The sequence below is a fragment of the Petaurus breviceps genome, unplaced genomic scaffold, assembly GCF_028583685.1.
Source record: "Petaurus breviceps papuanus isolate PSGF00001 unplaced genomic scaffold, PetGlider_PUasm1.0 90740, whole genome shotgun sequence".
NCBI classification, from domain to species: Eukaryota; Metazoa; Chordata; class Mammalia; order Diprotodontia; family Petauridae; genus Petaurus; species Petaurus breviceps.
The window spans coordinates 521,845-549,039 of record NW_027187330.1 but is presented as its reverse complement, the minus strand read 5'-3'; the positions used below and the strand labels follow the sequence as shown (position 1 = coordinate 549,039).

General features: G+C 39.3%; 1 protein-coding gene and 1 long non-coding RNA gene across 2 annotated transcripts in view; one reads left to right on the top strand and one right to left on the bottom strand.

Moving 5' to 3' along the window:
* The window catches only part of CC2D2B (coiled-coil and C2 domain containing 2B), a 131,065-nt gene extending 124,031 nt beyond the window's left edge, over nt 1-7,034 (bottom strand). The window contains 2 exon segments of the mRNA XM_069067095.1: nt 4,741-4,788; nt 6,896-7,034. Coding sequence (XP_068923196.1) covers nt 4,741-4,783 — 43 coding nt within the window. The 5' untranslated portion in view covers nt 4,784-4,788; nt 6,896-7,034.
* Nucleotides 7,035-7,333: 299 nt separating this feature from the next.
* On the top strand, nt 7,334-16,338 carry LOC138145502 (uncharacterized). The gene is made up of 3 exons (XR_011164240.1): nt 7,334-7,435; nt 14,367-14,468; nt 15,187-16,338. It is a non-coding gene; the product is annotated as an uncharacterized lncRNA (long non-coding RNA).
* The last annotated feature ends 10,857 nt before the right edge of the window (nt 16,339-27,195 follow it).

The window sequence follows — 27,195 nt, the reverse complement described above, 5'->3', positions numbered from 1 at the left end:
TAACCTCAGTTTATTTCCTCAATTATAAAATAGGGATTATAGAAGCACCTACCTCCTGGAGTTGTTGGAAGGCTCAAATGAGATATTTGTAAAGTGCCTGGCACCTAATAGGTGCTACATAAAAGTGAGCTATTATTATCATGCTGGAACAAAAATTATTTTAGATATAGCAGTTAATTAACATGATATTCTGGTCTGATCATTTCATCTAAAAAGTCAGCACTGAAATGTCTTTTCATTCTCAGAAACTCAGTGCAGTTTTATTTTATTGTTTACTCTGTAGCTCCTTATGATCATCACATTGTGCTTACTCTGAGTATTAAGATATTTTACAACAGCATTTGGCCAAAATAACTGAAGTTCTGTTCTCCAAATTAGTAAACTGGGTTAGATCTTTGCTTTGGCAAACAAGACATTTTATGGTTTTGCAAATACAGATATCCCACAGCAACAGTTCTTAAGCTGAGGTCTTTTTACTTACTTTTAAAATATTTTGATAACAATATTGCAATATAATTAGTTTTCTTTGTCATGTCATATCTGATTATATACATTTAAAAATATTATTCTGACAAAGGGAACATAGGCTTAACCAGATTTTCAAAGAATACATGGTGCAAAAAAGGTTAAGAACTCCTGCCTAGGATCATATTTTAGCCAATACCATCATATATTTGTAAAAGGCAGTAGTGTGGTTGTTAGAGTACTGGTCCTGGAGGAGAAAAATCTTAGTTAAAATTCTCCCCTTGGATTCTTATTAGTGGTATGACTCTGAACAAATTGATTAACCCATCTCAGCCTCAGTTTACTTATCTATAAATTGAAGGTACTAATGGCAGCTACCTCACAGATTAATATGAGCACCAAATGAGATAATATGGAAAGTGTTTTTCAAACTTTGGAACTATTCATATATGTCAGCTAATGTTATTATTGTATTTTCTAGGGTCCTCTGAGGTGAAATTTCAGTAAGGAATCTAAAAACAGGTTTTTCCTGAGTACACCTCCATTTGTTCTCAAACTTTCTAATTAAATTCAATTATTTTTTTTTTAATTTTTCCTCTTTTTTTATTTTTTAGTTTGTATCATTCATTTGCACAAGATTTTTAGTCACAAATTTTCTCCCCATTTTTCCCTACCCACCACCCCAAAACAGCAATCCTACTGAATATTCCCCCTCCCAATCTGCTCTCTCCCATATCTTCCCCCATTCTCCTTCCAACTTTCCAGCAGGGCACAGTAGATCTCTATGCCCCAGTGCCTGTATATCTCATTTCCCAGTTACATGTAAAATAATAATAATTATATAGATATATATTTTTTAATATTTAATTTTAAAACTTTGAATTCCAGATTCTTTCCCTTCCTCCCTCATCACCCCCCTCACTGGGAAGATAAGCAGTTCAATATAGGTTGTACACGTGTAGCTATGCAAAACATTTCCATAGTGGATATATTGTGAAAGACTGACTATATTTCCCTCCATCCTATCCCACCCCCAACTTGTTCTATTCTCTACTTTGATCCTGTCCCTTTTCAAAAGTCAATTCAATTATAAGAGAAATAGTGTTTTAGCGTGTTTTATCCCTTGGATGTTAAAGTGAGCAGGTAAATTCCAGTCTATTTTTTTAAAACTGCCCAAATGGCTAACATTCAGTAAATTTTCAATTAAATTAAATTTTCAATACTTGCTGTTTCATTGAAAAGTGCATTAATGGTGGAGCCAAGATGGCAGAGTAGAAGCACAACCTTCCCACGGCTCTGGCTTCCACCTTCCCCAATCCATGTAAAAAGGGGACTCTAAACAAACTTTGGAGCTGCAGAACCCACAAAATGACACAGAGAAGCTAATCTCCCGCTGAGGACAGCCCTGCAGGCTGGCAGGAATCCAGGGCAGTGCTCTAGGAGCAGAGCTCAGCCCCAGGCCAAGGCTTTAGCCCCAGGGCAGGCCTGACCAGCCTCTGGCCAGAGGGACCCCAGATCAGCAGCAGCTGTGGCTGTTTCCAGATTTATCAACACATAGACACAAAGGACAAAGTGAGAGGTCAGTGCAGTCTGGACTTTGGGACCAGTAAGTGGGAGTGCGTGGCTTTACCCCCAGAGCGAAAAGCCGTTGAGTCGCTGGCACAGCCAGCCAGCACCACATAGCGGCTTCAGCTGTTGGCCTGCAGAGTGTAGGGGGACCAAGTCTGAGGGGTAATCGCTCTTGCTTTAACCTGCTTGGATCTGGATTGCAGTCTAGGATGGAGATTCTGGGGTGTGTGTCCAGCTTGCCAGAGCATGTGGAGACCTCAGAGAGAGCACCCATCTAATACCTCCAGCAGCTGAGAAAACCCCAGCGTTTGGGACGAAAGCTCCCCTGTCTGGTGGCAGAGTCCTACTGTGGCAAAAAGCCCATAAATCAAGTAATTGAGTGGCAAAATGAGCAGGCAAAGGAAACAAAGCAGACAGAAGATTCCAACAATACACTCCTACTTTGGGGACAAAAAGGAGCAAAGCATGGAACAGGAGGAAAGCAGTGAAGTCAGAACTCCTGCACCAAAAGCTTCAAAGGAAAATACAAGCTGGTTACAGCCCATAGAGGACCTTAAGAAAGATTTTGAAAACCAAATAAGAGAAGTGGAGGAAAAATTGGGAAGAGAAATGAGAACAATGCAAGAAAATTATGAAATGAGAGTCAACAGCCTGACTGAGGAAAATAATACCTTAAAAAACAGACTGACTCAAATGGCAAAGGAGGCCCAAAAAGGCAATGAGGAGAAGAATGCCTTAAAAAGCCGAATTTGCCTGATGGAAAAAGAATCTCAAAAACTCAATGAGGAGAATCATTGCTTCAGAATTAGATTGGAGCAAATGGAAGCTAATGACTTTACGAGAAATCAAGATGCTGTTAAACAGATCCAAACAAATGAAAGAATAGAAGGCAATGTGAAATATCTCATGGGAAAAACCACTGACCTGGATAAAAAAACCAGGAGAGATAATTTAAAAATTATTGGACTGCCTGAAAGCCATGACCAAAGTAAGAACCTAGAAATCATCCTCCAGGAAGTTCTCAAAGAAAACTGCCCTGATGTTTTAGTACCAGAGAGCAAAATAGAGGTTGAAAGAATCCACCGATCACCTCCTGAAAAAGATCCCAAAAAGAAAACTTCTAGGAATATTATAGCCAGGTTCCGGAATTCCCAGATTAAGGAGAGAATATTACAAGCAGCCAGGAAGAAACAATTTGAATATTGTGGAAACACAATCAGGATAACCTAGGATCTGGCAGCTTCTACACTGAGGAATCGAAGGGCTTGGAATATGATATTCCAGAGGGCAAAGGAGCTGGGATTAAAACCAAGAGTCACCTACCCAGCAAAACTGATTATCATGTTTCAGGGGAAAATATGGTCATTCAGTGGAATAGAGGACTTTCAAGCATTCTTGCTGAAAAAACCAGAGTTGAATAGAAAATTTGACATTGAGATACAAGAAGCAAGAGAAGCATGAGAAGGTAAACAGGGAAAAGGAATCATAAGGAACTTATCAAAGTTGAACTATTAACATTCCTACATGGAAAAACAATAATTATAACTTATGAAACTTTTCTCAGTAGTTGAAGGGATTAGAAATATATATACATTTGTCTATATATGAGGGTATTTGGGCATATGAATACATACGTGAATGTGTGTATATATGTTTACAGGTATACATAGATAGAGGGCACAGGTCCAATTTAACAGGAAGGAATGATACTTAAAAAGTGAAATTAAGAGGTGAGAGAAATATAATGAGATGAGATGGGGAGAGACAGATTGGGGTAAACTATCTCATACAGAAGAGGCAAGGGAAAAGGGTTACAATGGAGGGGAAGAATAGGAAGGCAAAAGGGAATGGGTTAACCTTATTCCCATTGAATTTGGCTTGAGGAGAGAGTGAAATACACACTAAATAGGGTATCTCACCCTCCAGGAGAATAGGGGGTAAAGGGGGTGAGAGGGGGAATGATGGAAGGGAGGATAGGCTGGGGGGGAGGGAGGTTGGAAGCACTCACTTTTGAAAATAGATGGGATCAAAGTGGAGAGTAGAGGGGGTAGGAGGTGGGATGGGAGGGAGGGAAGTGTAATCAGTCTTTTACAATGTATCTACTATGTTATTGTTTTGCATTAGCCACACATGTGCAACCTATACTGAATTGAGTATCTTCCCACTAGGGGTGGGTGACGGGGAAGGAGGGGAATGAATCTTGAATTGAAAGTTTTGAAATCAAATATTCAAATATGTATATATTTATGTGTATATATGTGTGTGTGTGTATATATATATATATATATTATTAATACCATCTTACATGTAATTGGGAAATGGGATGTGCAGGCACTGAGGCATAGAGATCCACTGAAAAAGTGGAAAGGGGTATGGGGGAAAATGTGGGAGAGAGCAGATTAGAGGAGGGGATATCTTGTGGGACTGCTATTTTGGGGTGGTGGGTGGGGGAGAAATGGGGAGAAAATTTGTAACTTAAAATCTGGTGGAAATGGATGATGCAAATCAGAAGTTAATAAAGCATTAAAAAAGAAAAGTGCACTAATTTTCAGAACTAATGATTTTCTATTTGAAAAAGAATTTTGTAGTCAAAATCAGAATTAAATGTACTTTGAATCATATGAGAGCATTAAGTCCAGATTTTAGTTCATTCCTACTCAAAATATGACATTAATTTTGAAGTTAATTTTAAAACATCACTTTCCTTAACTGTGTCAGCTGACATCTCCTCTGTTTTCTGGTGATCCATTAATTCTACAACATAACACAAAAAAACAATAAAATCACACGTTAATATGTAAAATAACAAGCTGACTCAGTTGATTACTGTGTAGACTACTTTATCAAGATAATAAACTAATTTCAAGTTAATATTAGTCACCTGATATTTCCAAGTACTAAAACATGAATATTTGTGAATATTCAAATATGAAAGAACTAAAACATGATATTTCCAAGTACTAAAACACATATATAATTTTGATTGATAGTGGTAAAAAGGGTCAGGAGAGGGGACTATTAAGGATCTCTCTCCCTGTATTGGAGGTACTTGATCTCCTGCAACAGGAAAAGCTGAAATGAATGATTGCTATTGACTTACTAGCTTCTAAACCAATATTTGCATTATCTAATAATGAATTAAGAAAATATCCCAAAGCCCCAAATTCTAGATCTTTAATTTCAAACCATTTGAAAAAAATTCTAGGGGCAGCTAGGTGGCACAGTGGCCCTGGACCAGGAGGACCTGATTTCAAATTTTACCTCAGACACTTAACACAAAACTAGCCCGTTTGATCTTGGGCTAGTCACTTAACCCCAATTGCCCTGCCTTCCCTTCTCCAAAAAGCTAAACAAAACCCATAAAATTAAAGTTCAAATAATCTTTTAAAAAAATGCTAAAGTTCTATTTATCCCACAACTCAATTGCCCCCAAAAAGCCTATATAACTAATAGCAGATTCTATGTATAGAAGTTTTCAAGCTGTTTGAGAATTTTCTAAAAAAGCTGTTTTTTAAAATGTGTTGGCAGGTTAAAATTACAGTAGAACTTTGTTTAAAATTACTTGTAAAGTGCTTTGCAAACTTTAAAGCACTATAAAAATGCTATTATATACAGGTATTATTCCCCAATCCACAACTGATAAAACTGTGATGATTCTCCAGATAGGGCTCCAGACATGGCCAGATAAACCCCTTGGGGTATGTGGGCTGTTTTAAAATTCTTTTGTATCGACAGAGCATGTAGAATAGGTTGGTCCTTTGTAGAGTCTGTGCAGAAAACGGATTTCCTATCAATACAGGGGATCTCCAAAGGCTCCTGTTCAAATATAACATTGTACTAATTGGATTGAAACAAGAACACTACAGATCCTTTCCGTGGAAGCTTACAGTGATTCAGAAGAGATCTTTTAAACTATCCACACAAGAAAAGCATTTATTTCTGTTATATATTCTGTTGTTTCTCAGTTGACAATTTAATTCATTGATACAGAGACCTCTTTCTAGCAGGGATGTATATCTCTATCTCTTACAGGATCTCTGGAGTTTGTTTGGACATTAGGTACCGTCTAGTCCAAGTGAAGAGGTGACCCAAGGACACACAAGTAGGATCAAGGACTTGTAGTCAGAAGAAGTGGGTTCGAATCCCTCCTCCTCTGATGTTCTTTGTCACTTCAAGTGACCTGATGCTTACTTAGCAAGTAACTTAATTTCTCTGACCTTCCGTTTCTTCATCTATAAAATGATGGGCTTGGATCAGACTGCCCGGAAGGTCCCTTGGAGGCCTAGCTCTATGGTCCTAAGATTCAGTTGGTCATCCATTCAACCTCCTCAATTTTCAGGTGGGTAAGATGACAGAGAAAGAAGTCTGCTACGGGTGACCCCGAGAGTGTCAAAGATCTTAGGTCTTAATGTAGAAAATTATTTCATCGGTCATCTGGTCTAACCCTGTCAAGTTATAAAAGAATAATGGAGGCAAGAGTTTGGGCCCAGATCCTGGGACTCTTGACAAAAGCAGGCATGACATAACGGGACAATGCAGTTAAGGAAAAACGTCGGTCTGTCTCCTGCCACGGACGCTGACTAGCAGCTGGACGCGGGGCTGGGCTACTCTCGGGGGCTCAGGTTCCCTATCTGTAAATCGAGCGTTTTGGATTCCCTGAGTCCAATTGGCCTTCCAGCTCTGACTCCAAATCCAGTCCTCTCCCCATGCTAGTGTTGAAGCTGGGCGGGTGGCGGCGCCACACACAGTAATTTGTGGCTTAGGAAATGCGTTTAAAATAAACCTTCCTCCAGCTCGCGGCTGGGAGTCCCACCAGCTTCGGAGACTACGTTTCCCAGCAGCCTCCACGGCTCCTACCTACCCAGGTTATTCGCCTTGACAGGCCCAGCTTCCCCCGTGGGCACCGAGAGAAATACGGGATGCGGGGTGACACACTGGCTGGGGAAGGGCTCTCAAAGAGAGCTCAGCGCTCTTCCAGAAGGAAAGGTGCGCTTTAAAAGGGGCCCCAGCCTCACCTCCGCGCTCCCTAACGTCCGCAGTTCCGTACCCCACTAGCTACTAAAACGTGTCTCCTAAAGTCGGTGTTCGAACCTGCGCAAGGCAGCCCGCTCTGGGGCATGCGCAGTGCTGGTGCCTTCGGGACTCGGGTCTCGCGCTCTAGTCGGCTGCAGAACTACGAAGTGCCAGCCAAGGGGGCGGAGTCCCTGGGGTTGACTGCCCTTGAGCTTCTACAGCCGCTATAGCTGGAGCTGGCCCAGCCGCGTTCGGGCTGTATCCCTGCGGAAAGTCCAGCCCTACACCTCCCGTAATGGTCAAGAACAGTATCCCCAGTTGGTAAGAAACAGCGGTGAGCGCACCCGCTTCCTCCTCTTGAGCGGCCGGGGAGGTCGTGGGTTGCATGGTGAGTACGCCGCGCTGCACTCCTGGAGCTTGGGGATGGATGCTCAGCCCCGCCCCGCCCCGCCCCCCCGCGGAGCGCCCTCGCTGTAAGCAGTCTAGTTTAGGTCCCAGGTTGTCCGGGGCTTGGGATTCCCGCAGCAGACGCGGAGCGGGGAGGGCGGCCGATACCTACCTAGGTCCGTTTATTCTTCCCACTGAGGGCTTTTTGGCCGTCTCTTATTCGGGAAATTGCCTCTGTATTTGGAAACTGAAGATAGCTGTAATTTGTTCTATTAAAAAAAATTACCTGGGTAATTGGGTCTAACATGTGCAACTGTATTTGTGTTTCCAGTGTGTTTCATTTTGTGTGTGTGTGTGTGTGTGTGTGTGTAAGCGAGCTCGAAGAATCATGTGGCTTTTAGGACACACGTGTTGATTTCCAGAAAGGTGATTGTTTAATAAAATAAATAAGATATGAGTTTGTTAGTCCTAATTGTCCCCCGAGAGGGGTTTAATAAAAGAAATTGTTTAAATTTGTCTGTTTCTTTTCCTGGTGTGTCACCGAAAGGGAAATAAAAATATCACTTATTGGGAAAACTTTTATGAAAATATCAGAAAGGTTGCCAGGGAGGAAAGTAATATTTTACATTCATTTCAATAAACATTAAATAATAAATGAACATTTATTAACTGTATGCACGTACCATAAGCATTCGGGGTACAAAGAAAGCTAAAAGACAGACCCTACACTCAAAGAAGGGAAGACAGCAGGAGAACCATGGGCCAGTGATATATACAGGATAAGTTGGAGCTAATCAATAGAAGGAAAACACTAGCATTGGGGTGATTAGGGAAAGCTCCCTTTAGAAGGTGGGATTTTAGCGGGAACCTGAAGGAAGACAGGAAGTGGAGAGGGAAGAAGGAGAGTAAAGAGAGTTCCAGATACGGGGGACAACCAGTGAAATTCCTGCAGTCTGGGCATGTTTTGTCTGAGGAACAACAAGGCCAGTGTCACTGCCTTGTGGTTGGGAGGCAAATGGGCACAATAGTGTTAAGTGCAAGAAGAATGGAAAGGTAGAGGGGACAGGTTATGAAAGACTTTGGATGCCAGACAGTGCTATACAGCTAGTGGGTGTCTGAGGCTGGATTTGAACTCAGGTGTTCATAACTCCAGGCCTGACACTGTCCACTGAACCACCTAGCTGCCCCTTTATGTCCTCTCAGATTCACATAATTACTGGATGTCCCAAAGGCAGAATATTGTAGATAAATAATACTCACTCATTTTGATTCCTTAGTCTTCTGTTACATTCATTTCTTACTACTTTTAATTTTGTTTCTCTCCTCTTAACTTCTTCCATTAATGAAATGGTTATCTCTGGGAAGATTCTGAAGCTCACCTGGCAGGATAAGGTACCAGGCACTGGGGTTCTTTCTCATTTAACTGCCAAGCATTCAGACTACTTCAGAGAGCACAACTCCAATTGGCTGGCCATGTCATTCGAATGCCAAACTGTATGCTTGCCAAAAAAGACTATTTTATAGAGAACTCACACAGGGCAAGTGCTTACATGGTGGTCAGAAAAAATGATACAAGAAGCTCTCAAGGTCTCTCTGAAGATTTTTGGAACTGATTGTATGACACTGGCACAGAACTGCCCAGCATGGCGTGCCCTCGTCAGAAAAGTTGTTATCCTCTATGAGCAAAGCAGCTCAAAAGAAATGTAAGATTCACAAATTTAGAGAATTCACCCCAAATGTTCATGTGGACTGTTTGTGCCAGACCTGTGATTGAGTATTCTAAGTCACAGGGGTGTAATCAGCCACAGTGGGACATACTGTAACTTGACACTCACATAGAGATGTCGTGCTGGTCTTCTTCAAGAATGGGGAATAACCAACCAGCCCATTATCTCTCCAGGTTACCAGGGATCCCTTAGGTGCTCTCTCCAGTGTAATAGCAGGCCTTAATAAATATTTATTGAATTGAGCATGAGACAAGAGACGTTTGTGTTTGCTTGCTAAAGAAATTGCAATGTTCTCTTGGTGATTCACAATGCCTTCATGAATTTACTTTTCATCGAGGTCAGACATAAAGACAAAAGAACTATTTGGGGGCCTGGTTTTGCCAGTAATTATGGTACTATAAGCCATTTAACCTCAGTGAACAAGGTGACTCTTGGACTGAGTGATTTTTAAGGTCTTTCCAAATTCCTGCTTTCTACCTTTATGGTAGGGTAGGCTTGCAGAACATCTGGGCAGGGTTAGGGTATATAATGTATATAATGTGTATAAAATGCTGATTAATAAATCTTATAAGTCTATGCATGAGCTCAACCTTGATCTCAGTGTGGTATTGTAGCTCTGTTACTCATCCTAATTATTTTTCTACAGGAACAAAAAAAATCGCCATTGAAATTAATTACTGAGCTTGAATAAGTGATATAGAAATAGGGGATTTTTTTTTATGTGAGAGGATAAATGAAAGGTATTTATTAAGTGTTTACTATATGCCAAGCAAATACTAGTGAGATAATTTCTGCCCTCAGGAACTTTATAGTCTAACATAGGGGAGATAAGACATGTAGAGGAATGACAGCTAGAGAAAAGCACTTTTGTCAGGGAAATCATAGGGATGGGAAGAGAAACCAGAGGAGAGTCAGTTAACATGCTCTTTCCAAAAACAATAGTTGTATTAATTTCATTATGTTTCCTGAATCAAGTGGGGCAAAGCAAGTAGGAAGCAGAATATCTGCTTGTGAACTAAGAGTAGAGAAGATGGCTGAGACTGAGATATGAAATATGCTCTGGATGATCTGGTCTGGACCCACTAGGTTTGGTGGGGGCCATATGTGAATTTCATTCATCAATATAAACAGCTAGGGCCCTGGGCCTGGAGTTTCAAAGATGAGTAGTTCCCAGGGCATGGTTTCCCTAAGACAGTTTTAAATTTGGTGTTTGTTTTCTCATGAGTTGCTATGTTTCAGGTCATTAAGAGCCTCTAAGTAGAGTGGGCAAAAGTGAGCTCTTTAAGTGGTTTCTTTAAAAAATGTTTTCGGGGCGGCCAGATAGCACAGTGAGTAAGAGCACCGGCTCCAGTGTCGGGATGACCTGGGGATCAAATCTGGGCTCAGATACTAAGCACCACACCCAGAAATAACTGGCCGTGTAACCTAGAGCAAGTTACTTAACCCCGATTGCTTATATAAAAAAAAGTTTTCAATTGTGTTGTAAAATTAAAATCATTTTATGCCAAATAATAATAGTTGCCTTGGTTTTAAGATTGTAACGACATTGTATCCATGTTTTCTTTTTAAAAAGTTTTATAGAACTGTGAGCTCTTCTACTCACTGAGTACCTGCCTCCCCCCTTACCTCCCCATTGTGGCACCACCCCCTCTCTTTCTTAAGGATTTGAACTTGCCACCTCAGAGTTCATCATAGATGATGATATTGCTGCTCTGGTTGTCGACAATGGCTCTGTAATGTGCAAAGCTGGCTTTGCAGGAGCCAATGCCTTTTGGGCTGCCTTCCCTTCCGTTGCTGGATACCCCAGACATCAGGGTGTGATGCTGGGTATGGGCCAGAAAGACACAGGGGATGAGCCCCAGAGCAAGAGAGGCATTCTGTCCCTGAAGTACCCCACTGAATTGTCCCCAAGTGGAATGACACGGAGATCTGGCATCATACTTTTTACAATGAGCTCCATGTGGCCCCTGAAGAAGACCCTGTGCTGCTCATAGAAGCCTCCCTGAATCCCAAAGCCAACAGAGAAAAGATGACCCAGATTATATTTGAGACCTTCAACATCCCGGCCATGTACTTTGCCATCCAGACTGTGCTGTCCCTGTATGCCTCTGGTCATACCCCTGGCATTGTGACAAGACTGAAGATCCTGAGCAAGAGAGGGTACAGTTTCACTACCACAGCTGAAAGGGATATCGTGGGTGACATCAAAGAGAAGCTGTTATGTCACCCTAGACTTTGAGCAGTCGATGGCCATTGCTGCATCTTGCTCCTCTCTGGAAAAGAGCTGTGAGCTTCCTGATGGTCAGGTTATCACCATTGGCAGCAAGAGATCCTGATGCCCAAAGCTCTCTTCCAACCATATTTCTTAGGTATGGAATCCAGTGGAATCCATGAAACTACCTTCAACTCCATCACGAAGTGTGATGTTGACAGCCGTAAGAATCTGTATGCCAATACCATATTGTCTGGTGGTACCACCATGTACCCAGGCATTCCTGACAGGATGCAGGAGATTACAGCCCTAACCCCCAGCACAATGAAAATCAAGATCATTGCCTCACCCGAGCGCAAATACTGTCTGTATTGGATGTTCCATCCCGGCCTCTCTTTCCACCTTCCAGCAGATGGGGATCAGTAACCAGAAGTATGATGAATCTGGGCCCTCCACTGTCTACTGAAAATGTTTCTAAACAGACTGCTGGGTTTTTTGGGGGTTTTTTGTGTTTTTTTTTTTGTCAAGGGGTGTGACATAATAATTGCCCTCCCCCCAAAGAGATGAGATTGGCATAATTTGTTTTTTTTCAGGGGAGGAGGGAGTTGGTGCTTGACTCAAGATTTAAAAACTGGAACAGTGAAGGTGATGAGCAGTCTAAGTATGTTGGAGGCAAATATCCCCAAAGTTCTGCAGTGCATCTTCAGGACTCTGAATACTTTTTAAAATAGTCATTCCAAATATTGTATAATGCATCCTTAGTTACAGAGAGTTTCTTGCCTCTGTGAAGGCTGTCCTACTCAGCTAAAGCAAAGGAGTTACATAATAAAGATCCAGATGGGGAGAGGGAGAAGGGGGGGATGTACCAGTATTGCTTTACATGTAAATTATATAATCCTTAAAAAAAAAACTTTTATATCTTCTATCTTAATACTTGTTCTTTTTTAAAAATTGTCAGAGCCGTAATGAATGACCCCCTAAATTCCCTCCCTACCCCCAATGTAGATGTGAATGAAGACTTTACAATCTCCCTGCGAATTTTATGAGATAGGTGCCAGTACTTGGGGGAGAAGAGGAGCTGTACCCAACATCAGTTCAAATAAAAGTGCACACATTTAAAAAATAAATAAAAATTTAAAAGTTTTATAATTTAACACTACAGATTATGGACCGAATTAAAGATGCATTTTTATGGCAGTGCTTTCCAACTTTCATGTATTGATGTCTTTTTGTTTTTAAGCCAAAAAATTGTTGTGCTATATATGTCTCACATAAAATAATCTACACAAATAATCTTTTCTCATTTTATTCTAATAAATTAAGAATTTATTATATTTATAACTACCAAACATTAAACAAACAAAAAGGAACATCAGATATTTATTCATTGAAAAATCCTTTTAATTTTAATATTTATAACTTACAAATAATATTTGTATGAGTAGGTTTTTTTCAGTGCCATATTTTAAAAAATATGTCATTAATGATATTGTTGCTTGTAATTTTTTCAACCATTTCAGCCACAATCAAGATCAGTATAACAGATAAAACAGAAAACTATGCTTCACATACAAAAAAGTTACAGATGGTAGTAGTCTTTGTACCATATCAATAAAACAAATATTCACTGATAAGTATCATAACTTTCTCAGGCAAGGCATCTTCACCTTTCTTATTCAGATGAAATAATAAATGTATCATACTGTCAATGGTAAATGGGTTCCTTATCTAATTATATTTAGAAATACTCAGGTCTCTAAAATGAGAATTGTTTCTGTAGACCAGTTAAGTAACTGATTAGCATATCTTTACTCTCTTCTATTTTGTTTGCAGAGCAAGCATTTTAAAGGTAGGGATTTTTTTAAAGTTATTTTGTAAATTTATTATCCATACCTTTTACTTTTCATAATTTCAGTCACTTTGTTTTCCTGCGTCAGGATATGGATTTGAGGGCTTTGCAACTAATTTATTTAGAATGCTCAGTATTTTTTTAAATCTACCAAATAGGCAAATTTTATGAGGGAATTTCTAATATAAAATAAATTGTACTTCTTTATTATCAGCACTAAAAAAAAAATAGCAATTTCATCTGAGTTCACACATTTTGAAGTGCTTTGGCATGAGAAATCCAGTTGATTTCACAATAACATAGAAATAGCCTATATTCTACCTCCATAGCATCACAATTTTGCAAAAGCCTTCCTTTTAATTGGACTGCATTTTATAAAGTTGACTAGTAACAACTTGAAAAACTGTGTAGCTCCTAACTCATATTTTGCAATATGTCAGCAAAGCATTTGACATTTCCAACTTGCATGTTGGGGGGGAAGGGGTGTCATGTTTTTAACTAGAGCTTGTTTAACTGCATTTTGCCCCGACATTGATTAATTTTTGTGACTCTTTTGTTTTTGGTGTTGTTCAACTGATATTAAATTGTGAGAAATTGACATCTGTTGGTTCACTTTCCCCCTATTTTGTTTCATAATGATTTGATGCTTATAGTTTGTTAAACACTGAAATAACATGTTCTTGAGGGTACAAAAAAAGACTTTCAGTTTAAAGATGGGCTGAGGGTTGGTTGTTTTGGTGCTGTTGTTAAATATCAGTCTAACAGTTAAAATAAAAATTTCCCTTGCAACAAACTAGATGTTGTAGGACTCAAGACAGCCAAATTTTCTGATAATGTATTTTAAATGTATAAATATATAGAATTACTCCAAAGTAATGCTTATGACCAATTTGTCATTAAAACAACATTTAGTATTACCTTTTATTTACTGAAGCAATTGTAATTCATCTAGTATTATGGAACAAAACAGAAAGTAATTGAAATCTAGATATCTTAATATTACTTCCTCCAAGAATTTTCTCATTTCTGAAAAATGTGAAAGACTTTATTAAGGCTTACTACATAAATAATTGTGTAAAAAATGGAAGGAAAAAATGCTAAGGATTTGCAAAGTGCCTGATTAACATTTAGGTTTTCCTTTCAGATATCAGTTTTGAGGCTTCCGTGAGATCCAAGGAAAGAGCTAGGTACAACTACAGCCCGACAGACAACTAGTGGCCCCCCCACTACGTGTGAATTAGTCTGGGTGAGATTTACCAGCTTTATCCCAAGTGGCCTTTAGCTGTGCTGAAATAAATGAATGCTCTTCTCTCAATGATCGACTCACCTTACTAACTCCCAAAAGATTTCTAGAAACAGTACATATTATCCTCAGAACAGGGTAGACCTTAGGCCTTAAAGTTTTTAGATTTCTCTTCCCCCAACCCACTTGGTTTCTTCTCTTTACTCACTGCCCACTTTGGGCACCAGCCCTCCCTCCCAGGATTTGAAGGCCCCATACTTCCCTCTTCCTCCTGCTTGTTGGTGCTGTGGCTTCATACTTCATTTCCTCAAGACCAGGCTTTTCCTGCTAGTTAGCTAATCTGAAAAACCCCTGCAACTGTGCTGATGGGAGAATATCATAAAAAAAACTTGAGTCACCAACTTCCCAGTTCCTAGCAGGGGTGGGAAACTGTGGCCTCAAGGCCACATGTGACCCTCTAGTCCTCAAGTGTGGCTCTTTGACTGAATTCAAACTTCATAGAATAAATCCCCTTAATAAAAGAATCTGTCCTATAAAACTTGCACTAGGTTAAAAGGATGCACCCAAGGACCTACAGGGTTACAGGTTCACCACCCCTGTACAAAGTATTAGACTAATTAGAGTCTTCTGTGTTCAAGGCATATAATCACTTTATCTTTCTATTATAGCAATTTGTATGAATTAAGCAAGATAATGAAAATACACTTTTGTTTTTTTAAAGATTTGAGAATGATCAATTTGGATTCTGTCTGTACTGATGAAAACTGAAGCTTCTACATATAATAGAGAGTTTCCTGTGTTGCTATGGCCCTAAAATTCACCAGCTAGTAGTCAACCTTGTGTTGATTGTCCTCCCTACAGTTAATGAGGATGGTGCTTGGAAAATAGGCCATTGTTGGATCCACATCCATAGTGTTTCCAGCTTGGGAAGTCCTGCCAGATAGTTGTTCAGAATAACATAACCTTCAAGAACCTAAGCATATTTCTAGGTCGTGATATATGTCATTAGAGGAGGGTTTTAGACTATAATAGATGACATTGGACTCTGCCATCACTTGAGTCACACACAGAATAATATAGCTCTTTATTAAAAAGATTTTTTTTCTTTATTTCAAAACTTACAGTCGCTTTTCCTTAAAAGGTGTCCAACCCCATTGTATCCTGTAGGAAAAAGTTGAAAGGAGACTATAACAATTGGAAGGGGATAGTTTGACTAGAGCTGGGGTGGGAGCCAAGAAAGGCCTGCTAGTTATGGTAGAAAAGCAAATAGACAACCTCTTCTCCATTCTAGCCAGTTGTAAGCAGCTGATTATCTTTGATTTGGCCCTCGTTTGCCCTGACAAGAATGAAGTATGTTTTGTTTAAAGAAAACTCTTTTGTAAAAATATTTTAAAAAAAAAATTTTTAATAGGAGGAAAACTTTTGCTAGATTTTCTTTTTTAAAGTGTGTGGAAATACAAGTAATTTTATTTTTCATTGATTTCATTGGCTGTAGCCTTGGGATCCTTTATATCAACTTTGATAGCATCCTTCTTGTTAAGAGGAAAGGTAACTATTTAATACATATTAAAGAATTATGTGGATTCATAGACTTTTTATGTGCATGTTTCCCTTCTTGAGATTGTTACTCTTCATGAAAATTATTTGAAGCATGAATATTTTTTATTGTGAACATGTGAGATATCTGGGATGATTTTGATGTTAAATAATCTACATGTTAACACTTGTTCTGTATATTAAATGAAACTAAATGCATGCAGAGTTTCTTTTGAACTTTTGTAACATTTTAAAGAAAATAAAACATTAAATTACTGCAGAATCAAATAAAATCTTTGGTATTAGTTTAAGGACAAGAAACAGATGCAATGCATTAAAATAAAATTGTGGATTTAAGAATTACTGCCTATGTGCGATTATTTAGCATATTAGCAAATTTAATCTTGTGTTGGGTTTTTTTTGTTTGTTTGTTTTTTAGAGGGGGGAAGGTAGGGCAACTGGGGTTAAGTGACTTACCCAAGGTCACACAATTAGGTTTGTGTGTGTGTGTGTGTGTGTGTGTTAAGTGTCTGAGGCCAGATTTGAAGTCAGGTCCTACTGACTCCAGGGCCAGTGCTCTAGTCGCCACCTAGCTGCCCCTTGTGTTTTCTTTCTTTTCAAAATTTTAATTTAGGTGTATTTTTTGCATTCAATTATTTCATGTTGATCTTATCTTTTCACATAGTGGCCTTCCCATTCAAATCTCCCACAGATTACCACTTTACTATGTGCTCAATACTATATTGTAAGGAATGCAACAATATGAGATTTAGTCCCCATCAGGGGCAGATAGGTGGTACAGTGAATAGAGTGGAATGAAGATGACTAAGAAACTTCTAATAAAGGGGTCAGCCAAAATTTCTTTCTGGAGCTAATTTGATATAAAATCTTCTAAAGCCATCTAGAAAAAAGGAGCATATAGTTAAATTTCCAAATTCTTCTAGGAAATGAAATTGACCAGGATAATTCAAGAGTCTCACAATACTGAGTAGATAAAGTAATGAATTTGTTGGAAAGTCATCCAAAATATACTCACCACAGGTTGAGCTATTATTTACTGAGGAAACAGGAGTTATAGGAATAGGTCATTTTGTAAAGTGTTACCTGAAACCATTGGATCAAAGACTAAGAAAGTACAATCATTAGGGAAAATATTACACTTTTAAGTTTGGGACATCAATGATCTGACCATATAATTGACTCAAGAATCCCTTCAACATTTTACCCGAAGGTGGTCAGCTTGAAGATTTATAAGAGAAGGGAAATTTATTGTAAGGTAGTTCTAATTGTGGGGCAACTAGATGATGAGTGGATAGAGTGCCAGGCCTGGAGTCAGGAAGACTCTTCTTTGTGAGTGCAAATCCTGCTTCAGACACTTATTAGCTGTGTGACCCTGGACAAGTCACTTAACCTTGTTTGCTTCAGTTCCTCATCTGTAAAATAAGCTAGAAAAGGAAACAGCAAACAGCTCCAGTATCTCTGCCAAGAAAACCCCAAATGGAGGGGTTTCAAAAACAAATAACAAAACAGAGTTATCAGAGACAACTGAAACAACTCAACCACAACAAAGTTCAAATTGTAGGAAGGAATTGATCAAGTGTTGTCCATTTTGTTATCTGGCTGTTCTCTGAAACCAAGAAAAACAAATCTAACCTCTCTCCTACATGGCAATACTTAACTAAATATTTAAAGATAACTGTTATTCCTCCCCTACACCAGCTGCAAGCTAAAAACATCCTCAGTCCTTCCAATGGATTATTATATGTCATGCTACCTTCACCATCTTGGTTACCTTTTCCTGGACACATTTGCCAACATTCATGTGGTACTTAGAACTGACCCTGAAACTCTAGATTTGGTTTAGCCAGTATAAAATACATCAGGACTGACATCTCCCCTATCTAGTTTCACTACTAATTTAAAAGTCTTGTTTTAAAATAAAATGGCTATATTTTTTTCTTTAAAAATGTGTTGGTTCTTAGTGGTCATTTCTTTTCAGGTTTTACAAAGCACTGAATTACTTATTCTAGAAATGTGCCAGGAATTGACATTAAGCTTACTTACTCATAGTTTGAAAACTATATTTTCTTGCCTTCTCTTGACAATTGAGTCAACGTTTACCTATTTCAAATCCTTCAGCCCTCTTTCTTTCACCACAATTCTACAAAAATCATTGTCCAGAGTTTAGTAATTATAACTGAAAGTTCTTTCACTTCATTGGTGGTAGCTCAGTTTTGGTAGATAACTTGAATTCTTTGAGAACATCTGAGTGACCTATTAATATCTCCCTGTTTATCTTGGATTTCAACCTCCACCTTTTTTGTTCTATCCTTCCCAGTCTGAAGGTCATAATGGGAAATAATATCCACAAGTCTAAGAAGTGATACTCATGGTCTCAAATGTTTACACACCAAGACACCAGTAATAAAGGGGAAAAAGTGTGTTGCAATAGAAAGAATTATAGGTCTGCTACCAATTTGTTATATAACCTTAACTGGATCCTCAATTTTGCAAAGCAGTTTTTATACTTCTGACTCACCATTCCACTCACCACAGCAACTTCTCCAAAGTTTTTCATCCCTCCTAAAAGTTCTCATGGATCCCTTTTTCCCCACCTTCTCTTTTAATTAATTAATTAATTTTTAGTTTTCAACATTCACTTCCATAAGTTTTAAATTTTCTCCATCTCCCTCCCTTCCCCCCCCCAAGACGGCATGCAATCTGTTATAGGCTCTAGATGTACATTCTTATTAAACATATTTTCATATTAGTCATGTTATATATAAGAATTAGAACAAATGGAAGAAACCATGAGAAAGAAAAAACAAAAAAAAGAGCAAACAGTATGTTTTTATCTGCATTCAAACTCCATATTTCTTTCTCTGAATATGGATAGCATTTTCCATCATGGGTCTTTGGGAGTTATTTTAGGTCCTTGCATTGCTAAGAAGAGCCAAGTCTATCAAAGTTGGTCATCAAACAATGTGGCTGTTATTGTGTACAATGTTCTCCTGGTTCTTCTCACTTCACTCAGTATCAGTTCCTATAAGTCTTTCCAGGTTTTTCTGAAGTTTTCCCATTCATCATTTCTTGTAGCACAATAGTATTCCATTACATTCATATACCACAACTTGTTCAGCCATTCCCCAGTTGATGGGCATCCCCTTAATTTCCAGTTCTTGGCCACCACAAAAAGAACTGCTATAAATATGTCCTTTTGTACATGTGGGTCCTTTTCCCTTTTTTATGATCTCTTTGAGATACAGCCTGAGAAGTAATATTGTTGGATCAAAGGGTATGCACATTTTATAGGCCTTTGGACATAGCTCCAAATTGCTCTCCAGAATGGTTGGATCAGTTCACAACTCCACTTTTCCCACCTTGTCAGCTGAGAACCTTGCCTCATATTTTACTGAGAAAATGGAGGCCATTCACTGACAGCTACCTCTTCTCTCCTTCTCATTTCACATCACCCAAATGGCTTCGGCCACTATCCTCCTTTGCTCATCTCCTTACCAAGGCAAACTACATGCAGTAGTGGTTCTATTCCATCCCCATTTCTCCAGCAGGTTGACGCCTTTATCATCCCTACTCTCTCACTTATCTTTGATCTCTCCTTGTCTATTGGCTACTTCCCTACTGCCTACAAATATGTCCATGTTTCCTAACTTCAAAACAAATCTCACTCATTTGATCCTTTTATGTCCCATTAACTTTTGATCCATCTCTCTCTTTGTGACTAACTCCCTCGAAAAGGTCATCTATGATAGATGCCTCTACTTCCTCATCAGGTCCCATGGGTTGAAGTATGGTCTCCGTGTAGATGACTCCCAAATCTAGCCTGAATTCTAGTCCAGCATTATTACCAGCCTGCTATAAATCTATCTCATAGGTATCTGATACTCATCAAATTCATTTTCCAAAAGCCCTTCCCATCTCCAAAATTTCTTTGTCTCTCCAAAATAAGCTTGTTGAAGGTACCACCATACTCCAAGTTCGTTTTTTTTTTTACCTCCCTGACATCCCCCATTCAATCTTATCCTTCAGGTACAATTGCCAAGTCTTACTGACACCTCCTCCACAATATCTCTCAAATTCATTCCCTTCTTCCCGTATAACCCCTACTCTAGTTCAGGCACTTATCATTTTGCTGGTCCTACTTTAGTAGCAGGACAATAGACCAGCAGATATATTTAATAGACTGAGTAGTTCTTCTAGTCTCCACTTCTAGTCTCTCTTCTGTTTTATCCATTTTCCACACAACTGTCAAAATAATCTTCCCAATGCAAAAGTCTAACCATGTCTCTCCCCCCATTCAAAACCTTCAGTGATTCCCTATTGGCTCTGGGATAAAATAAAAACTCTTCAGCCTGGCATTTCAGACCCTCCAATTTCCAGTCTTATTTCATATGACTACTCTTCATGAATTCAACATTAAACTCTGGGGGGACTACTGGATACTCCTACCCCCACCTCAGTGCATTTGTAGTCTTTCTCCCAAGACTGGAATTAATTCTTTCCTCATTTCCACCTTTCAGAATTACTATCTTCTTTCAAGGTTTATCTCGGGTGCCACCTGTTCAGAGAAGCCTTCCTTCTTTTCCTACTCAGGAACTCTGTGCCAGCCCCAAGGACTTAAATATCCAAGGAGCTATTCCCTATGTATACACTCCATATCCTGTCTCTTTGAAATCATTCTAGGCTGGCCCACAAGCCTAGAATGTATTTCCTCCTCACCTCTTTAGAATCCTTTTCTTAAAATTCTCTTCTTCCTTCAGAGTTCAACTAAATAACTCAGCAAACATAAATCAAGCTCCTAGTGTGTGCAAGCACAGTGTCACACACTGACCTGCCTTCTTAATACACGTCCTGCACTTATCACAGTGCCTGGCACCTAGTAGGTGCTTAATTTATTTAATAAATGGTTATGCTATTTGGTTTAGCAAAAGCATGTATTGGTTTTCCTCTCCAGCTTCGTTTTCAACTTAAGAGCTTTTAGAATAGGTCCATGAGTATCCATTGAAATTAGGATTTCCCATTCTGCCTCTGGCTAAAACCCCACCCTTAAAAAACCAGCCTTGTAATGGTGGGCAAGTTACTTAACCCCAATTATCCTCCAAAAGGCAAAAAACAAAACAAAAACAAAAAAACCCACCCTTATAGTATCTTAAGCAATAGTCCAGAAATTCCAATCCCTTTTTTCTGACATCAACTCTTAGCCATTTATATCCATTGTCTTTCTTTCCTCCTAAGTCCTTACATTAAAAAAAAAAAAATAGCAACTAATTACCAGAATTAACTAGCATTTTGCCAATTTGAAGTCTCCTTAGGCTCTCCATCACATTCCAGGTGTTCTCCATGGAAAGATAGCAATTTTCCTCAGCCCTGGAATTTGAAGAGACCTCCAAGGTCATCCAGAGCAATTCTTACTGAACAGAAATCTCCACTACATCCCCCAAGAAGTGGTCATATAGACCCCATTTGAAGTTGCTCTAGTGGTCAGTCTACTTCCTGAAGCATCTCATTCTAATTTTTAGATGTAAAATAGTTTTTCTTTACATCAAGCTTCCCTGTAACTACTGTCTGTTGTTCATAATTCGGTCCTCTGGGTCCAAGCTGATAAAAATCCAAACTATCTTTACACGAACAACTCATCAAATGCTCAAAAATGATTGTGTTATGCCAAAGTCTTCTCTAGGGTAAACAAACCCAGCTCCTCAACCAGTTTTTGGTTTATTTCTATTAAATTCCAGCTTCTTCAATTCTGTTCTAATTTTTCAGTTAGATAGATCTTGGATCTTGCCTTCATCATCCAACATTCTAGCTTTTATGTCTTTCTACACTTTGTTGTTGATTTAAAAAGACTCATCTCCCTCTGACAGTCTTCATGTCATGCCTCCTACCCAGCTCTTCAGTCCAAACCCTCCCTCACCTGTTGGTCCCTGCATTTCTGATTGATGAGAGGTATCTATCACTAACCCAATCTAGACCCACCATCTTTCAGCCATCCCCAAGCCATGTTCCTGCCTGCATGCCATTATTCTCTTCCCTTGGATGTGGAAATTGACATTTTACCCTAAGAAATCCTACTGGAGCAAGGGAGAAAGAAGGGAGCTTAAATTGTTGAATTAAAAAGAATCTTGGGGAAGGTGGAAGAGGGCAAATCCCTTCCCCTTCTTTCCCTTTTTATAGTCTACAGTAGTTTTTCTCTCTTTTCAGAGATTCAGTTCATTCATAGGTTATCCCAGTCCATAGCCAAGGGCTTTTAGACACAAGTCAACTGTGTTGACCTTTAGTTGAAATAATGGAAAAAAGATATGTGAGATGAATTGAATTTTAATTCTGGCTCTGGCCTTAGGTTCTCTTCACTAATCTGAGCCTATTTTCTTCATGGGAAACTATGAAATTTGAAATCGTAGAGGTTGGTTCTAGTCTGAGCTCTGCCATTAATTAGTTATTTGACTTAGGACAAATTACCCCCTGGACTTCAATTTCCTCATGTAAAAATATAAGGAAGTTGGACTAAGTTAATTTTAAAGATTTCTGAGCTATAAATCTGTATGACTCATAGCCACTGAAAGCAAAGCCTCCCTCAGGATATGGACAAGCTCCCCTTTCTTCCTGGTCTTAAAGAGGGCCACTGCCCAGTAACAGTGCCATTGCACTGATCATCCACAATGTTTGAAATGTTCTCCCTTTTCACCTTCCCACCCCACCCCCCTGAACCCCTCAGAATCCCTTACTTCAAGACTCATCTTAAGTACTACCTTCTTACATGAAGCCTTTCCTTATCCCTGTACCTTCTACTGCCCTCTTATTCCCCAAACCAACTTATATTAATTTCACACTTATTCCATAATAATTATATGTATATAGATATAATTATATATGCACATGTAGTCTCCCCAGTACAAGCTTAGCTCCTTGAGAGTCACAGACTTTTGTTTTATCCTAGTGCCTATCACATAGAAGGTGCTAAATTAATGTTTATTGATTGATTCCAGGTAGCATATTTCCTTGATATTTTTGTCATCTCATTAAAAGATCATTTAGTAAGCCCTTAATAGATGTTTATTGAGTGCATGTAGTCATCTTCATAGGTAGACTCAGGATGTATTCCTTAGGAGTTCTTTTGGTCCAACTGAGAATCATCATCACATCAACTAAAAGATAAGAAGGTAGCATTAAATTTGTAAGAGGCACACCAAGAAAAACTATGATCACCAAGAATTCATAGATTTCAAAGGAAAAGTGGCTACAACTAGTTTTTTTTTAATTCCATAAAAATAGAATTGGAGAAAGGGGATATTCAAAATATTGTAAAGAATTTAACAGTGTAGTTGATGAGGGATAGCTCCCTCTAGGTTTGATGGGGTACCTGGGGTCTAGGTCAAACCAACTTGTAAAACCAGTCTGTGAAGTTGTAATTTGTCCTTTCCCACCCTTGAGCTCTGCCCCTTCTCCCTATCCCACACTCCACCTAGGCAACACCCTGTGACCCCTTTTGTTCTTACTTAATCTCTTCAATTCTTCCCAGGCCTGGCCCACACCCTCCTTTGTCCTTGCCTTTTGTCTCCTTCAACCTGGCCCAAATCTTATCTAAACTATCTATTCACATGCTCCTCTTGGTCAGCTCTGACCTTTGTCTATGCACTGAGGCCCCTCCCGTCAGGTCAGCCCTGACAATGGCAGCCCTACCCTTTAAAGGTAAAAGCATGTACCCCTTTCACTCGCAGGTCCCCTAAAGGACTCTTGCCCGCTATAATGGCAGAATAATAAACTTTCTCAACTCTAACTCCAAGCAAGGCTGAGCTGAATTCTTTCCAGACACCCTTGCAGGTTTCCTGGTCTTGGATGAGATCAGGGTTCCTGCTGAATCTATTTGGATCCCGTCCCCCATCAGGTTCAGCAAGAACTCTGATCTTATCCAAGACCAGAAAACCTGCAATAGCGTCTGGAAAGAATTCAAGGTCTCAGGCTTAATTGGAGTGAGAGTTGTAGAAGTTTATTGTTACGCTTCTATAAGAAGCGGGCATGAGTCCTTTAGGGGGACCTGTGAGTGAGAGGGGTGCATGCTTTTACTTTTAAAGGGTAGGGCTGCCATTGTCAGGGCTGACTGGACGGAAGGGACCTCAGTGCATAGATAAAGGTTAGAGCTGACCTAGAGGAACTTGTGACTTTAGTGCATAGATAGTTTAGATGAGATTTGGGCCAGACTGGAGGAGACATGAAGAGATTAAGTAAGAACAAAGGAGTCATAAGTTGTCGCCTAGGCGAGTTGAGTTCGCGATAGGGGCAAGGGGCAGAGTTTGAGGCTGGGAAAGGGATTTTACAATACAAATTACAGTTACAATTGTACAAACTGGTTTTACAAATTGATTTAGACCCCTGGTACCCCATCATAGTCACTATTAACTTAGTACCCCACCATGTTTTTATTGTTTAGACAGAAGTGTCCAAGTACAGAAAATATCTGAAAGTGTACCTGATTGTAAATTAGGAGATCTCAGTTCTACTACTATGTCTACAACAAATTCTCTTTGTGACCTTAGAACTAAACATATAACTGGGGGGGGGGGGAGTGAAAACACCTCAGAACTTCCCTCTCCCCTCTCCAACCCCTTCACTTCTGCTGTCAATCAGCAGCAAGTCCCTTCTGGAGGTTTTCTGATTTCCTGACTCTGTGGGCCCTTCTTCCCAGCCAGTGCGAGTCCAGGACAGCCTCATCTCCTACCCCATTGCTTTGGGACTCTTCCTCCTTTCCCATGCTGTCAATCAGCATGCTTGTTCTTTGAAAGCCTGTCTCTCAGCCATTGAGGGATAGTGGCTAGTGGCGGGCTCCTCTGTTGTTTGCCATTGGGGAAGATTTTTTCAGGGAGACTTGAGTCTACCTCTCAGCCAATGGGAGAAGGGATAGCTGGGGGAAGGGATTTGACTGCGTTAGCATATAAATTCTTGTTCTGCCTTTTGTAACATGCCTCTTCCTCATGATCAGTCATGGGGAAGACCTCCCTCTTCTCCTGGGGAAGAGAATAAATTCCTGTTCTTATCCTAAGAGATCTCTGTGTTCTTGATTAAATTTTGGATGAGGTTTTTTATCACACATAACCTTTACCTGGGCCTCAGTTTCCCTCCATTAAATGAAGATAATATTCAATGTACATATCTTCAAAGGTGGTTTTGAGGATTAAATGAAATAATGTTTTTAAGAAGTTAAAAGCTTTCTGCAAATGTACAGTGGAGTTATTAGCCCCTTCTGGATTTTAACCAAAACATGATCTTCAATTCAGAATAAAATTCCAACTGCAAAAAAACCCCCAAAACCTATAAATAATTTCAAAGAGGAAAAATGGAAGACAATAAAAGAGACTGATGGATGCATAACAAACTTATTCAACTCAAATGTAAAAAAAGACTTCTGACTGAAGATGAATCCATAACATTGGCATTGTCCTGTAAGGACAATGGGGGCCCTAAAGCCTAGAATCAGCTGACATTGGTAATAAGTGCTAAGAACAACAAGAAGCACTCCCTTGTAGCTATACTGGGCCAAAATGAAAAGCAAATACGAAATAGGACTGCAGCTAGAAATAGATGCAACAGTAATGGGCTACATACAAACATTTAATGTGCCAGGCAAAAGACAACCCTGGCCTCCAAGGAGCTTACAATCTAATAATACAGAAAGAAAGCAAAGGACAACTCTCATTTTGCTTTTGTTTCTCTGCAAAGGGGAATAATTTTAGGACTGGGAAGGATAGACATTGAGTTCCTCAAGGGGATTGAAACCCAAGTCCCTGACTTACCTCAACAACAGGTCTGTACAAACAGCATCCTAGCTAATGAAGGAAATTGCAAGTATGATTACTAAATCACTGTCAGTGATCTGGGAAAAACCATGGACAAAAGGAGAGATGCTACAGGATCAAAGGCAGACAAATAACCCACCCTGTTTCCAAAAAATGGTGAAATGTTGTCATCCCACTATATGTCAATGTATTTTAGTTCAATTCCTGGCAAAACTCAAGAATGTGTTATTGGTTTGTGAGAAAGGGTGATGAACATGGAGTCAACATTGTTTTCTCAAGAACAGGTCATGTCAGACTAACCTCATTTCCTTTCTTGACAACATTAATAGATTGGCAGAATAGAGTGGACAGGACAATGTGAGAACTGCCTTGGGACCTCTTAGTCCCTTCAGTCCCTCTTGAGAACACAACCTAAGGCTGGCCCTTAGGTTAGTAAAGGTAGCAGCTGCTTACAGAAGAGTTCTATAGACATAACATGCCTTGATTTCAGCAGAGATTTAGAAAGGTTTTTCATGTTCTACATGAGGAAAAGGTGGTGAGGCTTGAGTTAGATAACAGTAGTCAGTAAATTAGTTAATGTTTACTAAGCACCTACAATGTGCCAGAAGCTGTGTTAAAATAATGTTTAGTTTAGGATTTGGAACTAGTTGAATGAACAAACCCAAAGAATAGTCATTAATGACTCAATGTCAGCTTGTTCCTGTATTTCTTAATGTTTTTATCATAGATAAATGATGGCAAATATGGCATGGTTATCAAATTGGCCGATGATATAAAACTGGAAGTGGATGAATAAAGGGGACAAAAATGTTAGGATTTTATAAGATCTTGACAGATTAGGTCAATTCTACCAAGATATTTAGTAGCCATGAATATCAAGTCCTGTGCATGGGTTTCAGGCAATATCTCTAACTACACAAAATAGGGGAGATATGGCTAGTTTTATGAAAAAGATGTGGGAATTTTAGTAGGTACAATTTGAGTCTGCAGGGTAACAGAATGAGGGCAGTATTAGCTTCCAGTGTGTCTTGCCCTGGTAAAAACCAGTAATGGTCCCAGAGAACAGGAAATTAAGAAGATTAAGCTGATTATGTATAATTTTTATTGATCTTATTTACAGTTAATTGATTTTGTCCTGTAACTGCCTAAGTCAAGGTTCTTTGTGTCTGAACTTAGTGCAGAAATTCAGCTGGTCTGTAACGAGTTAAATTACTCTTGCTTGTCACTATTCTAGTCTTACCTCGAGAAATCATGCTGTTCTTGGGAGATGAAGGTGGACACTAGGGACTCCGGTCTAGTATGTTTACACTACCAAGTTATCCTTCAAGTATGTCTGGTTTGCTATACAAAGAAGCCTTGTCCACTCTTTTAATCTTGCAGGTGGA